This window comes from Somniosus microcephalus, chromosome 11 (assembly GCF_052327205.1).
Source record: "Somniosus microcephalus isolate GS21.2 chromosome 11, FLI_Smic_1.0, whole genome shotgun sequence".
In the NCBI taxonomy this organism is placed as follows: domain Eukaryota; kingdom Metazoa; phylum Chordata; class Chondrichthyes; order Squaliformes; family Somniosidae; genus Somniosus; species Somniosus microcephalus.
Genome location: NC_140997.1, coordinates 227,604,420 through 227,622,520, shown reverse-complemented (window position 1 = coordinate 227,622,520; position 18,101 = coordinate 227,604,420). Strand labels below are relative to the sequence as shown.

The 18,101-nt window shown below is 51.9% G+C and overlaps 1 protein-coding gene across 2 annotated transcripts in view; it reads right to left on the bottom strand.

The window, feature by feature from the left end:
* The window catches only part of LOC147111314 (coatomer subunit gamma-1), a 118,777-nt gene that overhangs the window by 50,460 nt on the left and 50,216 nt on the right, over positions 1-18,101 (bottom strand). For both annotated transcript variants that reach the window (XM_086002075.1, XM_086002074.1), the window contains exon 6: positions 16,253-16,328. In XM_086002075.1, the coding sequence (XP_085858201.1) occupies positions 16,253-16,328 (76 nt within the window). The remainder of the gene's footprint in view (positions 1-16,252; positions 16,329-18,101) is intronic.

The window sequence follows — 18,101 nt, the reverse complement described above, 5'->3', positions numbered from 1 at the left end:
ACATTCACCCCTTGTTTAAAATTGAGTCCGGCGGGGTGAAGTGTACTAAAAGTTCGTGTAAACTAAAAGTTCGTGTAATTAAGTCTATCAGGTGGCCTTGTATGCCGTCCTGATCGTCGTAGCAGCGGCGGTAGTGGTGCAGCATCCAGCGGCGTCTCGTTGAGAGGTTGTGTAGTCAATGGCGGGTCCTGGGGCTGCGGCATGCCGTCTACAGGGGTCAGGGTGTGGGTAGTGGTGGGTGGCGATGGTGGAGTCTCAGGGGCACCCGAAGGTGCGAGGTCTCGTGTGGAGACTGTGTCCTCCCGCTCATCCGGGTACGCTACGTAAGCAACCTGGGGGTAGGAGTGGGTAGTGGTGGGTGGCGAAGGAAGTGTTTCGGGAGCACCCGAAGGTGCGAGGTCGCGTATGGAGACTGTGTCCTCCCGCCCGTCCGGGTACACCATGTAAGCGTACTGAGGGTTGGCGTGGAGGAGGCTCACCCTCTCGACCAGGGGGTCCGTCTTATGGGACCTCACGTGCTTCCGCAGTAGGACGGGTCCTGGAGAAGTCAGCCATGTCGGTAACGAGATCCCCGATGTGGACTTCCCGGGGAAGGAGAACATTCTCTCGTGAGGGGTGGCATTGGTGGCTGTACAAAGCAGTGACCGAATGGAATGGAGCGCCGCAGGGAGGACCTCCTGCCAGCGAGAGGTCGGAAGGCCCTTAGATTTCAAGTTTAAAAGGACTGCCTTCCAGACCGTCGCATTCTCTTGCTCCACCTGGCCATTCCCCCGGGGGTTGTAGCTGGTGGTCCTGCTTGTAGCAATACCTCTCGCGAGCAGGTACTGACGAAGTTCGTCGCTCATAAAGGATGAGCCCCTGTCGCTATGAATATAGCTAGGGAAACCGAACAAGGCGAAGAGGTCATTCAGACATTTAACGACCGTGGTACTGGTCATGTCTGAGCAAGGGATGGCAAACGGGAAACGGGAGTACTCATCAATTATGCTGAGGAAGTACACACTGCGGTCGGAGGAGGGGAGGGGCCCTTTAAAATCGCCACTCAGCCGCTCGAAGGGGCGCGTGGCTTTGATCAGGCTTGCCCTGTCTGGCCTATAAAAATGCGGTTTGCACTCGGCACAGATTTGGCAGTTCCTGGTCAAGGTCCTGACCTTCTCGATGGAGTAGGGCAGGTTACGGGATTTGATGAAATGGAAGAACCTGGTGACCCCCGGGTGGCAGAGGTCATTGTGGAGGGTCTTCAGTCTATCAACCTGCGCGTTGGCGCATGTACCACGTGATAGGGCATCTGGAGGCTCATTGAGTTTTCCGGGCCGGTACAAGATATCGTAATTGTAGGTGGAGAGTTCGATTCTCCACCTCAAGATCTTGTCATTCTTGATTTTGCCCCTCTGCTTATTATTAAACATAAAAGCTACTGAACGCTGGTCAGTGAGCAGGGTAAATCGTTTTCCGGCCAGGTAATGCCTCCAATGTCGCACCGCTTCTACAATGGCCTGGGCCTCCTTTTCGACAGAGGAGTGTCAAATCTCAGGGCCCTGGAGGGTCCTTGAGAAAAAGGCCACGGGTCTCCCCGCCTGGTTAAGGGTTGCAGCTAGGGCAAAGTCGGATGCGTCGCTCTCCACTTGGAAAGGGATGGACTCATCCACTGCGTGCATTGTGGCCTTCGCAATATCTCTTTTTATGAGAGTGAAGGCTGCATATGCCTCTGCTGTCAGAGGGAAGGAGGCGGACTTGATGAGGGGTCTGGCTTTGTCCGCATAGTTGGGCACCCACTGAGCATAGTACGAGAAAAACCCTAGGCATCTCTTCAGTGCTTTTTGGCAGTGGGGGAGGGGGAGCTCCATAAGGGGGCGCATCTTGTCGGGGTCGGGGCCGATGACTCCGTTCTCCACTACACAGCCAAGAATGGCAAGGCGCGTGGTACGAAACATACATTTGTCCTTGTTGTATGTTAGATTCAGCCGCTGGGCCGTACGGAGGAATTTCTCTAGATTAACATCATGGTCCTGCTGGTCGTGGCCGCAGATGGTGACGTTGTCTAGATAGGGGAAAGTGGCCTGGAGCGCGTTCTGGTCAACCATCCGGTCCATCTCCCGTTGGAAGACTGAAACCCCGTTGGTGACGCCGAAGGGAACTCTGAGGAAGTGGTAGAGACGACCGTCAGCTTCAAAAGCTGTGTACTGGCGGTCCTCAGCCCTGATGGGGAGCTGGTGGTATGCCGACTTCAGATCAATCGTCGAGAACACCCGATATTGTGCTATCTGATTGACCATGTCAGATATGCGGGGGAGTGGGTATGCATCCAACTGGGTGTAGCGATTGATCGTCTGGCTGTAGTCAATAACTAGGCGCTGTTTTCCGCCAGTCTTCACTACCACCACTTGTGCTCGCCATGGGCTGGTGCTACTCTCAATAATCCCTTCCTTCAGGAGTCTCGCTACCTCGGATTTAATGAAGCTCCTATCCCCGGCACTGTAACGCCTGCTTTTGGTAGCGATGGGCTTACAGTCACGGGTGAGGTTAGCGAACAAGGAGGGGGGGGGGGGGGGCTTTAAGGGTGGAGAGGCTGCAAATGGTGCGCGGCGGGCGATTCAAAAACTGCTGGCTGCAGACTGTGAGTGGGGGGAGGGGTCCGTCGTACGCTAATGTGACACTCTTAAGGTGGCACTGGAAATCCAAGCCCAGTAGAACGGCAGCGCAGAGATGGGGCAGGACCAGAAGTTTAAAATTTTTGTATTCTGTGCCCCGTACTGAAAGGGTCACTACACAGTAGCCACCGACGTCCGCTGACTGGGCTTTGGAAGCCATAGAGATCCGATGGCGCGTTGGCAGGACCAGGAGAGAGTAACTGTGCACCGTGTCGGGGTGGATAAAGCTCTCCATGCTCCCGCTGTCAAAAAGGCAGGTAGTGGCGCGGCCGTTTACCGTAATGTCCATCATGGACCTGGACAGTTGATGAGGGAGAGTTTGGTCCAGCGTCACGGAGGCCAGCGTATGGTCAAGCGAGTCGACGTGATCGTCAGATGAGGCGGTGGTCGAGTCCGGGTCCCCCGTGATTGAGGTTGGAGACGTCCAGGATGGCGGACAAAATGGCGGCGCCCATGATCCCGATCCCCACGCGGCTGGGGGAGCCCAAGATGGTGGACAAGATGGCTGCCCCCACGGTTCGCACGCGGCGCTGCTGGCGTTAGCGGTTTTACCTTTGCTGGCGCTGACATAGTGTCCTTTCTTCCCGCAGCCGGAGCAGGTAGCGTTTCTCGCCGGGCAGCGTGCTCTGGGGTGTTTTGCCTGGCCACAAAAATAACATTTCTGTGCCTTGGACATCGCGGCAGCAGTTGGAGGTGGCGGTCCCATGACCCAAGGTTGCGGCGTCCACGGTGCGGAGCGGTTAGGGGAGAAAGCGTCCATATTCCTGTGGGCCGCGTCGAGCGAGAGCGTGAGGGACACTGCCTTTCTCAGGTCCATTTCTCCCTTTTCCAACAGTCTCTGCCGGGAGTAGTCGGACCTTAGACCCGCAACGAAAGCATCTCGGATCAGTCCCTCCGTGTGTGCTGCGGCTGATACTTCTTTGCAATCGCAGCCTCGGCCGAGTATCCGTAGTGCCCGTAGGAAGGCCTCCACCGATTCCCCGGGCTGCTGTCTGCGGGATCTTAAGAGGTGCCTGGCATAGACCGTATTTACCGGGCGTGCGTATTGCCCTTTAAGCAGATCGATAGCCGCCGCGTAGGTCGTCGTGTCCTGGATTATTGTATAAACTTGGTGGCTCACCTTTGAGGCCAGGATTTCCAGCTTGTTTTCGTCCAGGGTCACAGTTGAGGCTTGCAGGTAAGCCTCGAAGCAACGCAGCCAATGTGCAAATTTGGTAGCCGAACCCGCTTCTTGGGGGTCTAGGTCCAGGCATGTTGGTCTGAGGGCTCGCAGCAGCTCCTGCTGCTCAGCATTTGGCGCCGTGTGATGCAGCTCCTGCTGTTCAGTATTTGGACCGAGATTCGACATTTTGTTTTGCTAATAAAATTGATACACTATCAATTCCCCATAAAAGACAGAGGCCTAGAAATTCAGTTTGGGCCCGCCAGCTGGCGTGCGCCCAAAAGTTAGCGCTGCGCGCGGTGCCAGTTGCGCCCGTGAGATATTCAGTTTCTGCGCCCCAAGTCGGAACCGGGCGCTGTTCCAGGGTGTGCCCGCCTCCGCTTGGGGCGCTGAAACTGAATATCAGCGCTCTAGGTGCCGCTGCGCCACCCGATGCGGTGCAGCAGGCTGCGGTACTGCAGGCCTCCTCCTTCTCGTAAGGTGCAGGTGCCTGCAACGGGGAGATCGCCGCTGGATTGTGCCGGCAAATGAGCCCGGCACCACGGAGAAGTGCCGGGCTCGCGGAAAGCAGCCGCCAATGCCGCGGGGGGGGGGGGGGGGGGGGGGGTGGTGGAGGAGGCCGGGGAAGGAGGTGCGGGCAGGCGTCCGCCGAAAAAGCGGCCGGCCGCACCTCCACCTTTATGCGCCCCACTAAGGCTGCAGTAAGGCCCTGGTCTCCGGATGTTAGTAGCGGCCGCCACAGAGGGGGCAGCGGCTACTGAAGATGGGGGTTGGGGCGGTAGCAGGGCGGAACCGGGGCACTGCGCACACCGATGACGTCATCGGTGCCGGCGCAGCGCTACCGGCTACCGCCGCCATTACCACGGCACTCAATATCAGCGCTACCACCCCTACTGGCGCAAAAGCCCTCTTTGGGCGAAAAGTGGGCGCAAAGCCAACTGAATTTCTAGGCCAGAGAGTTAATTAATAGGCTTTTATTAGCAAAGAACAGAGCATGCCTCTCGTGGTAGCCTGGTATCCAAAAGGGCAGGGGACTGCCGAGCAGTCACCTTTATGCCCAGGCATGTGGGCGGAGTCAGCTGAGGCATGCAAAGACACAACAGTGTGCAAGAGCAACTACAACAACAGCAATAACAACAGTGGTTTACCACACAGGGCAATGACACTGAACAAGTCAATATGTAGAGTTGAATCTCTTCTGTACAGATCTTTCTGCACACCATGGACAGAATGATGCATTTTCAGGACTCTGTGCAACAACACGCTGATGTATCAAAGGACACAATTTTAAAATTCACAAGCCTCGAGCAAGATTAAAAATAAGGTTTTTTTTTAGTGGATATGACAACAGGCTAATCAGAAAAAAGTCTGGGTCAATTGATATGACAGCAACTTACATTTATACAGTGCCCTTAACGTAGCAAAACAAAGTATTACGTGGTATTTACAGCACAAAAACAGGCCATTTGGCCCAACAGACCCATGCCGGTGTGTTTATGCACCACACGAGCCTTCTCCCGCCCTTCTTCATCTAATCTTATTAACATATCCTTCTATTATTTTCTCCCTCATGTTTATCTAGCTTCCCCTTAAATGTATCTCTGCTATTCGCCTCAACCACTCCCTGTGGTAGCGAGTTCCCACCACTCTCTGGGTAAAGAAGTTTCTCCTCAATTCCCTATTGGATTTATTAGTGACTATCTTATATTAAGGGCCCCTAGTTCTGGTCTCCCCCCACAAGTGGGAACACTCTCTCTATTTCTACCCTATCAAACCCTTTCATAATCGTAAAGACCTCAATCAGGTCACCCCCTCTGTCTTCTCTTTTCTAGAGAAAAGAGCCCCAGCCTGGGCTGGATTGATTAGCTACTACCTTATATTAATGGCCCCTAGTTCTGGTCTCGTCCAAGGTGCTTCACAGGAGCGATTATCAAACAAAATTTCATACCAAGTGTGGTAAACCACTGTTTGTATTCCATTGTGTACATGCCTGGACATGCCTCGGCTGACTCCTCCCACAAGTCCTAGTATAAAGGTGACTGCTCCCCAGCCCTTTGTATTTCTGGACCGGTCGACCACTCGAGGCAGACCTTCATTCTTTTGTTAATAAAAGCCTTTAGTTACTCTCTTAACTCTCAGTCTTTTATGAGTAATTGATAGCGCATCAATTTTATTAACAAAATTTTTATAATGGAGAAGATCCTCACACCAGCATGCCTGGACTTAGATCATCGGGAGGCGGACTCATCCACCAAGTTTACTCACTGGCTTAAGTGTTTCGAAAAATTCCTGACCGCCTCCGCAGCAATCAAATCGGACGAGGACAAACTGGATGTCCTGACCTCCAAAGTGAACCACCGAGTGTACTCGGTCATCCAAGACGCGACCTCGTACGCGGACGCTATCAAGCTCCTCAAGGACCAGTACACGCGCCCAGTGAACGAAGTGTACGCCAGGCACCTTCTGGGGAGTCGTAAACAACAACCTGGGGAATCGACCGTGGAATACCTTCAGGCACTGTCTGTGCTTGGCCGGGCCTGTGGTTGTAAGGATGTAAAGGCCGCCGTGTACACAGAGGAACTTATCCGGGACACTTTTGTAGCGGGCCACAGATCCAATTACACCCGACAGTGACTGTTGGAGCAGAGTGACCTCGACCTCAACAAGGCCTCTGAACTCGCACTATCATTGGATGCAGCCTACCGGGGCATGGATGCCTACTCCTCTGCACCGTGGACGCCGCGGGGAATGACAGCCTGGGACACGGTAGGACCGCCTCATAGCGCCGTGCCACCCCAGCCACGGCCCAACTACCGCAGCAGTGTCCCAAGGCCAGACAGCAGTGCCCCAAGGCCAGAAATGCTACTTCTGTGGCCAGGCAAAACACCCCAGAGCGCGCTGCCCGGCGAAAAACGCGATCTGCTCGGGCTGCGGGAAGAAGGGACACTACGCTAACGTCTGCAGGGCCAAAGCCACCCCAAACCACAGCAGCGCCGCGTGTGGGCCATGCGGGCCGCCATCTTGGGCCTCCCCGGGCCATGTGCGAACCACCGGTACAGCTGCCATTTTGGACGCCTCCAGCCACATGGGGATCATGGACGCCGCCATCTTGGACGACAGCCGGAACGCAGCAGGCCCCCAACACCGCCTCATCTGATACCCGCAGCGACACACCGACCCCTACGCTGGCATCCGTTACACTGGACCAAGCGAGACCGCACCAGCTGGCCAGTTCCACAATGGACATTAAGGTAAATGGCCACGATACAATCTGCCTTTTTGACTCTGGGAGCACGGAGAGCTTCATCCACCCCGACACGGTGCGGCGTTGCTCTCTCCCAGTCCTGCCTGCGCACCAGCGGATTTCTATGGCCTCCGAGTCCCAGTCGGCGGACATCGGCGGCTACTGCGTAGTGACACTCGTAGTAGACGGGACCGTGTACGATCATTTTAAACTTCTGGTCCTGCCCGACCTCTGCGCTGCCGTCCTGCTGGGGTTAGATTTTCAGTGCCACCTTAAAAGTGTTACGATGGCGTACGGTGGACCCCTACCCCCACTCACAGTCCGCAGCCAGCAGCTCCCAAATTGCCCGCCGCGCACCAGGTGCAACCTCACCCCCCCCACTGTTTGCTAACCTCACCCCCGACTGTAAGCCCATCGCCACAAAGAGCAGGCGATACAGTGCCGGGGACAGGGTTTTCAATTAAAACCGAAGTGGAGCGGGCTCCTGAAGGGATTATTGAGGGGCAGCACCAGCCCCTGGCGAGCCCAGGTTGTGGTTGTTAAGACCGGGCGAGAAGCAGCGCCTGGTCATCGACTACAGCCAGACAATAAATCGCTACACCCTGCTGGACGCCTACCCACTCCCCCCGCATAGCTGATATGGTCAACCAGATCGCGCAGTAACCGCGTCTTCTCGACCATTGGACCTGAAATCAGCGTACCACCAGCTCCCTATCCGCCCTGAGGACCGCCAGTATACTGCTCTTTGAGGCAAACGGCCGCCTCTACCACTTCCTTAGGGTTCCCTTTGGCGTCACCAACGGGGTCTCCGTCTTCCAAAGGGAGATGGACCGGATGGTAGATCAAAATGCGTTGCAGGCCACTTTCCCATATCTGGACAATGTGACCATCTGCGGCCGTGACTTGCAGGACCATGACGCAAACCTCGAAAAATTCCTCCGCACCGCCCAACTCCTGAACCTGACATATAACAAGGAGAAGTGCATATTCCGCACAAACCGCCTCGCCATCCTTGGCTGTGTTGTGGAACACGGAGTCATCGGCCCCGACCCCGACCGGATGCGTCCCCTTATGGAACTCCCACTGCCCCAAGGCTCCTGAAGAGGTGCCTAGGGTTTTTTCTCCTATTATGCCCAGTGGGTCCCCCTACTATGCGGACAAGGCCCATCCGCTGATCAAGTCCACCTCTTTTCCCTTGACGGCAGAGGCCCGCTTAGCCTTCCACCGTATCAAGGAAGGCATTGCCAAAGCCACCATGCACGCAGTGGACGAATCCATCCCCTTCCAGGTGGAAAGCGACGCGTCCAACTTTGCCCTGGCCGCTACCCTCAATCAGGCGGGGAGACCCGTGGCCTTCTTTTCACGAACCCTCCAAGGCCCGGAGACCAGACACTCCGCTACTCCGCTGTTGAGAAGGAGGCCCCAGGCGATTGTGGAGGCTGTGCGTCATTGGAGGCACTACCTGGCCGGGAAAACGATTTACCCTGCTCACTGACCAACGTTCAGTTGCTTTCATGTTTAACAACAAGCAGAGGGGCAAAATCAAAAATGACAAGATCTTGAGGTGGAGAATCGAACTTTCCACCTACAATTACGAGATCTTGTACTGGCCCGGGAAGCTCAATGAACCCACCCGGATGCGCTATCGCGTGGCATCCTGCGCCAGCGCGCAGATCGATAGACTGCGGGCCCTCCACAATGACCTCTGCCACCCAGGGGTCACCAGGTTCTTCCACTTCATCAAGGCCCGCAACCTGCCTTACTCTATTGAGGAGGTCAGGACCATGACCAGGAACTGCCAAGTCTGCGCTTGAGTGCAAACCGCACTTTTATAGACCAGACAGGGCCCAACCTGATAAAAGCCACTCGCCCCTTTCGAGCGCCTGAGCGTTGATTTTAAAGGGCCTCTCCCCTCCTCCGACCGCAATGTGTACTTCCTCAATATTATTGATGAGTACTCCCGTTTCCCCGTTCGCCATCCCCTGCCCGGACATGACCAGTGCCACGGTCATTAATGTCTGAATGACCTCTTCACCCTGTTTGGTTTCCCCAGCTATATCCATAGCGACCGGGGGCTCATCGTTTATGAGCGACGAACTCCGTCAGTACCTGCTAACTAGGGGTATTGCCACAAGCAGGACCACCAGTTTACAACCCCCGGGGGAACGGACAGGTGGAAAGAGAAAATGCGACAGTTTGGAAGGCCGCCCTGCTAGCCTTAAAGTCTAGGGGCCTTCCAACCTCCCGCTGGCAGGATGTGCTCCCCCGATGCGCTCCACTCTATTCGGTCACTGCTCTGCACTGCCACTAACGCCACCCCTCATGAGAAAATGTTTGTCTTCCCAAGGAAGTCCACATCGGGGACATCGCTACCCGCCATGGCTGACGTCCCCAGGGCGGTCCTACTGAGAAGGCATGTGAGGACCCATAAAACGGACCCCCTGGTCGAGAGGGTCGACCTCCTCCACGCCAACCCCCAGTATGCTTACATTGCATACCCGGACGGGCGGGAGGACACAGTCTCCATAAGAGACCCTTGCACCCTCGGGGGCCGCAGTAACCCACTACTCACTACCACCCCCCCCCCCCCCACCCCCCCCACCAACGATCCATATCCAGCCCCAGCAGACGGCAGGCCTGGGCCCCGCGACCCGCTCGACATCTACGAGGACGACACGCCTGTGCCACAGCCCACGCAGGACTCGACGCCGGAAGCTCCACTACCCATGCTGTCTCCACGCCGATCACAGCGGCAGACAAGACCTCCGGACGAGACTCCAATACACTAACTTTTAATACACTTCACCCCGCCGGACTCAATTTTAAACAAGGGGTGAATGTGGTAAACCACTGTTTGTATTCCACTGGTGTACATGCCTGGACATGCCTCGGCTGACTCCTCCCACAAGTCCTAGTATAAAGGTGACTGCTCCCCAGCCCTTTGTATTTCTGGACCGGTTGACCACTCGAGGCAGACCTTCATTCTTTTGTTAATAAAAGCCTTTAGTTACTCTCTTAACTCTCAGTCTTTTATGAGTAATTGATAGCGCATCACCAAGCCACAAGGCGATATTAGGACAGGAAACCAAAAGCTGCTTGGTCAAAGAGGTAGGTTTTAAGGATTCTTAAAGAAGGAGAAAGAGGTAGAGAGGCGGAGAGGATTAGGGAGGGAATTCCAGAGCTTAGGGCCTCGGCATCTGAAGGCACAGCTGCCAACGGTGGAGCCAAGAAAAATCAGGGATGCTAAAGAAGCCAGAAATGGAGGAGCGCAGAGATACCTATAAAAAGGGACCAGATCTATAATTGCTGAGAAAGGGGATTGAGGGTGATGCCATAACAGATCTGTTTGATTCACACAGGCGTGGGAAAAGTGTGTAGAGATCTTGGGGGGGGGGGGGGGAAAAGAGAGATGTGTTTTTTGAGTTTGTTTTTGATGGACCAAGTGGGCATGTCTCATTTCAAACCACTCTTTCCTTCAATTTGTACTGAAACAGTGAATGTTGGTAACATGATATTGGGCAAGGGTGGGGGGGGGGGGGGAAGGAATTAGCTTGGAAGAGTTTTACTGTGGCACTTAGCACCAAATGTCTGAATTAAAAATGCACAGTTGAAATGTGAAGTTCACTGAAACAAGCTGGCTTAACGACCATTTCAGTCAGTTTCATCGTCGCAACGACGCATGTTAATTCAGATCCATTATGGGAATGGCTGTAGCAATTTTTTCACACTGGCTCCCTCGTCAGAAGCAAACATGGTTTACATTTTCTTTTAATATAAAGTTAGGGCTACTCGTAATTTACTGTAACAGCTTTTGGGTCCGTCTTTAAAGCCCCATTGCTGCCTTGATGAAATATTTTCACGCCTGTTTAAAGGAGAGGCGAATCGACATATGTTGGCACAGGCATGATGGGCCAAATGGCTTCCTTCCGTGCGTTACCATTCTATGATTCCATGCCCTGGTGGGTATTGTAAACAGACATTTATTGAACATTTTGGGTTTGTTATTACGAAAACTTTAGCACAAACAGCTTGCCCGGTGGCTCAGTGGTTAGAAGCACCATCTGGTGGTGTGGCACTGAGCCACAGGAGCCAGGACGATTCCAGACCGGTGCCAAGATCCCGAGCATTACAAACGCTCTCAGAGCTCCCCCACCCACTCCCTGACCGAGGGAGGTGAAAGAAACCGAGCCAGGGCTCCTGACATCCGGTAACTCCTACTGGAAAGTGCCCCTATGTGCGCGGGCGCCGGGTGAGGAAGGCACCAGGCACGGATGTGATGGGCTCCAATCCAACAGCCCGGCTATCTCAGCTCACGTACAAAGAACGGACACTTGGGCAAGAAAGCAGTTAGCATCCGTAAAACAGCACGCCTGCAAGAATGAGAGAGAGAGAGAGAGAGAGAGCGTGAGAGAAAAGGAGAAAAAAATATGCGAAAGACCAGCTGGTGCTCAAGACACTCCGTGTCACAGCTCAAGGTTACAAGCATTGAAGAGCACTGGTGCCTGAAACCCAAAATTAAAGACAAAGTCAAATGCCCGTCACAACAGAAGTAGTTTCAGAACATTTTATGGCATCCCTGATTTTCGGAGAGAAATGTTAATTATAAGTTGAATCCTTAAGGACCAGTCCAAAGATGTTAGATATTTCATCCAATTACAGCTGAATGCTCGAGCGCAGAAGCAACCCCAATTACGACCATTCCCTTCGCAAACCAAATCTTAAAAAAACTGGCAGGCAACAAAAACCATTGCAGAAACAAAAATTATTATTGCTGCTTAGAAACCCAATAACCACCGAAAGTTAGCCCGCCACAGCTCAGCCTGCCTCTCGAGTTATATCTGAACTCCCAATAATGAACCACGATTTTTTTTTTTTTTTTTTTAAACTTGACTTTAAGCAATGTTTGAAGCCTGAAAAGACGGTGGACACAGGTTCATAGTAACTTTCAAAAAGGAATTGGATAAATACGTGAAGGGGAGATGATTGCAGGTGTCATAGATCTCATCATCAAGAAACTACTCGTGAAATAACGCTGGACGGCCAGCTGGTGGCGCCGTCGAAGGAGTATAAATACTCGAGCATGGGCCCCAGCTTGCCAGGGACGTTTTGTAAGACAAGGAACTAGTGAAGTACAACTAGACCTCCATGTTCTGAAACAAGTTGATTAAAGCCTTGCTTTATACTCAAACCAAGTGTGTAGTGAGTTTGATTACGTCAGCAGGGCTATGGGCAAAGAGCAGGGAAGTGGGTCTAATTGGATCGCTCTTTCAAAAGAGCCAGCACAGGCACGATGGGCCAAATGGCCTCCTTCTATGCTGTAAGATTCTATGGCCTAGAAATTCAGTGGGCTGCGCCACCCGTTAGCGCCTTAAGAGGGCGCTAAGTGGGTCGGAAGCCACTGGCCACGCCTCCTGCTAAATTTAGCGGAACGCTAATGGCGGCGCTAGCCGTTAGCGCTGCGCCGCTACCAATGACGTCATCGGTGTGCGCAGCACCCCGCTACCGCCCCGATCACGATATTTAGTTGCGCCCCCTGCTTTTAACGCCGGACGCTATTTGCGACCGGTTCAGGGGGCTTACCTGTGGCGGTAGAGGCGCTAATTAAAGGAGGGGTGCGGGGCGGCCATTTTTTTTGCTGGCCGCCTGCCAGCACCTCTCCGCGCTCCCGTCCCCGGCCTCCTGAGCAGCCCCCCACTACCCCCCGCGGAGTGCCGACTGCGTTCCAAGAGCCCGGCACTTCTCCTCGGTGCCAGGCTCTTTTGCCGGCACTCGCGATCCTCGGGGGCCCAGCTGGGCCCCAGATCGTGCTGCAGAAGGCCCCTCCCCTTTAAGGGGAGGAAGGCCTGCAGTACTGCAGCGCGCCGTGCCGCAGCATGTGGCGCTGCGGCACATTGCGCCGCGATCTTCAGCTGCAGCGCCCCAAGAGGGATGCGGGGCGCCTCGAGTAGCGCCGCACTTCCCTCTGGGGCGCGCAAAGTGAATTCCCGGCGGGCGGCCGCGACTACTTCCGGGGCGCTACTTTTAGCGCCCTGGCGAGGCTGGCACCCCAAACGGGGTGCCACTGAATTTCTAGGCCTATGATTCTAAATATGTTTTAAAAAGCACTTTCGGCTAAAAACGCTGGTCTGTGGCTTAACCCATTGATTCTAGCAAAATCCCGCAGCATAGCCCTCCGTGCCATCTTTTGTTATACCAACATCTAAAAATGTAATTCATTATATACGCCTCCTTCCAGATCAGTGCTAAGAAAACAAAAGCTTCTAGTCTGGATTTAACATTACAGTAGAGGGCAACAAGTGTGAAGTACGATAGCAAAATGCTGCGGATGCTGGAAATCCGAAATAACAACAGAAAACGCTGGAAAAACTCAGCAGGTCAGGCAGCATCCGTGGAGAGTAACAGAGCCAACATTTCGGGTCGAAAACATTTCTTCAGAACTGAAGTGCAAGATGCAAGTGTGAAGTACTTGCCCCCTCGGGCAATCCACTTTGCAATGCCCGCTTTACTGAAACAAGAACTCCTCAGTTGAAGACTTCTGCTAAAACAAAAGCAAAATACTGCGGATGCTGGGAATCTGAAATCAAAACCGAAAATGCTGGCAAATGCTCAGAGGGTCAGGCCGCATCTGTGGAGAGTTACGTAGAGCTGAAATGTTACTTCTACTAAAACCCTGTACAGACGTCCTCACACCAGGCTTTTCCATTAAAGTCAGAAAAAGAAAAAAGAAAAAATCTGCAAAATGTTAAAAATCTGGAAAAGCACAAATGTCTGGAAATGTACAGCGGCTCAAAGACAGGTCAACGCAAAGGGTTAACCTGCAGATGCTGACGTGCCGACTGTGAATTTCCAACATTTTCCACTGAGGTGAAGCCATTGATTAGGGACACTCTTACACGGTGCATCTGTTAAGACGGATATCCATCTAATTATTTTAACACAACTGCACAATTTTTCTTTTTAAACGCAGCCCCCTGATAATTTTGTGCTGCTCATAGCTAAGCCAAATGGAGACTTCAACGTTAATTTATGAAAGAAAAAATATACTCCCAGTTGGTTTGCAAAAAGGGGGATTACTAGGAAATCAGTAGCACATCGAGGATACTTCAGAGTGCAGTCACTGAAAACCATCTGCTTCAATTACGCCCAGCTTTGCAGGGATATCATTTCACTAATGGCAGATTCGCTTTAAAGTGTCGGCAGAACCCCGCCCGGTACTCCCACTGCCAATGACAGCCTGCAGTATAAACCACTTGAAGTCTGGGCTCGACTGCGCTTCAACCCCAAATATTTTGGGGCCCAGGAGTTGCCACCGACGGCCACTGCAAGATGCAAACCACTGCCGTCGAGACCGTTGCCGCACGACGAGACAAAGCGGGGTTAGCAGTTCACAGGCCTCCGCTCGAGGAACACTCGCCCGACGCACTAACAGTAAACTAGAAACACCAAGATATCTCTGTAGAGAAAACAGCCTGCTATCGACAGCCGTGTGGGACATGTGCACCTTTTGCAATGAGCGAAACTTTTCGTCTCATCACAAAGGATAGCACGTGGTTCGACACTCAGTCAGCAAGTACTGGGATTATGCCTAGGGCAATGAGCATGAAACAGCTTTTTAACAACTTGCATTTATATACCGCCTTTGGCGTAATAAAACTTCCCAAGGCGCTTCACAGGAGTGTACTCAAACAAAATTTGACACCGAGCCACACAAGGAGTTATTAGGGCAGGTGACCAAAAGCTTGGTCAAAGAGGTAGATTTTAAGGAGCGTCTTAAAGGAGGAAAGAGAGGTAGAGAGGTGGAGAGGTTCAGGAAGGGATTTTCAGAGCTTAGGACCCAGGCAGCTGAAGGCACAGCCACCAATGGGGGAGCAATGAAAATCGGGGATACGCAAGAGACAGAATTGGGCATGATTCACGGATCCATGTGAATACCGGAATAAATTCTCCTAAAGAAAACAGTCTTGCTATATGAAACAATCATACTCTCAACATGTACAATTATGGTGCGGGATGTCAGTGCCGGGGAACAGAACATTTCCCTTTTGGAATTAAGACAGCATACTATAAATGGCACGCTTTTGAAATGTGTAGATGAGCAGAGAGACCTTGGTATCCATAAACACAAATCCTTAAAGGTGGCAGGGCAAGTTGAGATGGTGGTTAAAAAAGCATCTGGGTTACTTGGGTTTATCAACAGAGGAATAGAGTATAATAGCAAAGAGATGATGATAGAACTTTACAAATCACTGGTTAAGCCTCAGCTGGAGTATTGTGAACAATTCTGGGCACCACACTTCAGGAAAGATGTAAAGGCCTTCGAAAGGGTGCAGAGGAGGTTGACCAGGATGTGACCAGGGATGAGAAACTTCAGTTATGAGGAGAGGTTGGAAAAGTTAGGACTGTTCTCCTTGGAACAGAGAAGGTCAAGAGACGAACTAGTCGAGGTTTTCAAGATGATGAGAGGTTTTGATAGAGTAGAGAGAGAAAAACTCTGGCGAGTGGGTCAATCACCAGAGGTCATAGATTCAAAATCATTGGCAATAGATCGAGAGGGGAGATGAGGAGATTTCTTTTCCACTCAGAGTTGTCGGGGATCTGGAACACTCTACCTGAGAAGGTAGCGGAAGCTGATCCCATAAATAATTTAAAAGGGCGTAGGACAGGTACTTGAGGACGAGGAACTCACAGTGTTATGGATGAAAAGCGGGAATGTGGGACTAGGCACGACTGCTCTTTCTCAGAGCCGGCACAGGCACGACGGGCCGAAAGGCCTCCTTCTGTGCTGTAAGTGTCTATGATTCTATGAAGTCTCACAGTCCACCATTCCCAAACCAGGTACAGCACGGGCTAGATGCAGAGTGAAGCTCTCTTTAACTTTGCCCCAACAACTGGCCTCAACCTCAACCGCACCAGTGTGACAACTTCCACAGCAGTCATCCTTTGTAGCCGCTCCGTCAATTCAGTACCACCTTTAGCACCCATCACTACTGCAAACTGGACTGGCACTGCCCAATTTAGGACCCTTACTGCTAGCAGCATAGAGAGAGATTCCAAACCAGGGTCACTGAGCGTGCGAACAATTCTATGTTTTCTGATTTTTTTTTTTTTTTTATATAAAGAAGAGGTCTCTTTCTTATCAATTATATCCATGTAGTTCAATGATTTGCTGGACCCCTTCTTAAGTACAGTACTTACATCAGTAATTTTACACAGTGCCCTCACAGCAGGCCCACGATAATTGTCTTCTTTGCCAGTCATGTCTTTTGTCAAACTGAGGGAGGAAAAGAAATACAGACTAATAATTGAAGCAAAAATTTAGCTAAATGACATAAAATGATCCTTTTAGTTCATCTATAAAGAGCATTTTTTCAGGACAATATATGGCCAATTAAACTGCCGCATGACAATGCCATTTATCTCCAAACTGAGATCTCCTTTCTTGCAGTGTTTTGAAATCAAGAAAAAGAACTTGCAATTTATATCGCGCCTTTCACGGCCTCAGGATGTCCCAAAGCCCTTTATAGCCAATGAATTACTTTTGTAGTCACGGTTGCAATGTAGCAGACATGGCAGCCAATTTGCACACAGCAAGGTCTCACAAACAGCAAATGTGATAATGACCAGATAATCTGTTTTAGTGATTGAGGGATAACATTGGCCAGGGCACCGAGAAGAACTTCCCTGCTCTTCTTCGAAATAGTGCCGTGGGGATCTGTTACGTCTACCCGAGAGGGAAGACGGCTTCGGTTTAATGCCCCATCCGAAAGACGGCACCGCCAACAGTGCAGCACTCCCTCAGCACTGCACTGGGAGTTTCAGCCGAGATTTTGTGCGCAAGGCTCTAGAGTGGGGCTTGAACCCACGAACTTCCAATGCAGAGGCGACAGCGCGACCCACTAAACCACGGCTGCTACCCAAGGCCTAATGCACTCTCCTACTCGAGCTCACTCCTTCCCAGGGACCTCCCCAATTCTCTCAGTGGTCCTCTCCTCCAATCGGATCAGACTTTAAACCAAAGTCCCATCTAACCATTCAAATGGACTTTTTTTTTACTTTGAAGACCAGAGAGTTTTCCCAGTGTTACTGCCAACACTCCTCTTCCACCAACACTAATCAAAAACACATTCGCTGGTCATTCAACGCACTGACACGTGGATGGAAATTAAGAAAAGGCAGTCTCAGTAAAGCGTGTCCAAGAATTGACTTTATGCATTCTGAAATAATTGGGCCAGGAGATATACAACGTTAAAAAGGAGTGTTGCTGTGGAAACAGTATGCTGTGATGGAGAGTGTATGTTATTAACACCCCTTGCTTGTGAAGAGTGCACAGTCTGGTATATATCCCTTCTGGTGTGATTTATTTCCCATAAACCACTATATAATAAAAATTACAAGGCATTGGAATAAAATTATCATACATGAAAAACCTTTATAGCTGATGCTAGTCTTGGTATTCCTCCCATGCCTGCACTTTGCTGAGTGAAATCCAACATGTTAAAGCTGCTGCACTGGCAGCAGTTACAGGCTGTAATATAAAACTGGCATAAGTAGATGCTCGAACGTGGCAGAGCAGCAGAAGCTCTTTACTCTGGTACCTCATCTGGTGCCTTATGACGGGTTTGGATAGGCTAGACGGGGAAAGGCTGTTCCCACTAGTTGATGGTACAAGGGCTAGGGGACACAGATTTAAGGTTTTGGGCAAGAGATACAGGGGGGAAGATTGAGGGAAAACTTTTTTACGCTGCGAGTGGTGAGGACCTGGAACTCGCTGCTGACGGAAGTGGTGGAAGCGGAGGCACTCAATGTTCGAGGGGAGACTGGATAGGCACTCGAGGGAAATAAACTTGCAGGGCTACGGGGATAGAGCGGGGGAATGGGACTGACTGGATTGCTCTACAGAGAGCCGGCATGGACTCGATGGGCCGGATGGCCTCCTTCTGTGCCGTTATGACTATGACTCATCCAAGTGTCCAATCGCTATGTTGTATAGGCAGCGAATGCTGGGGGACTATTCAACACTAGAGGGCACCACATTTGCGCCCAG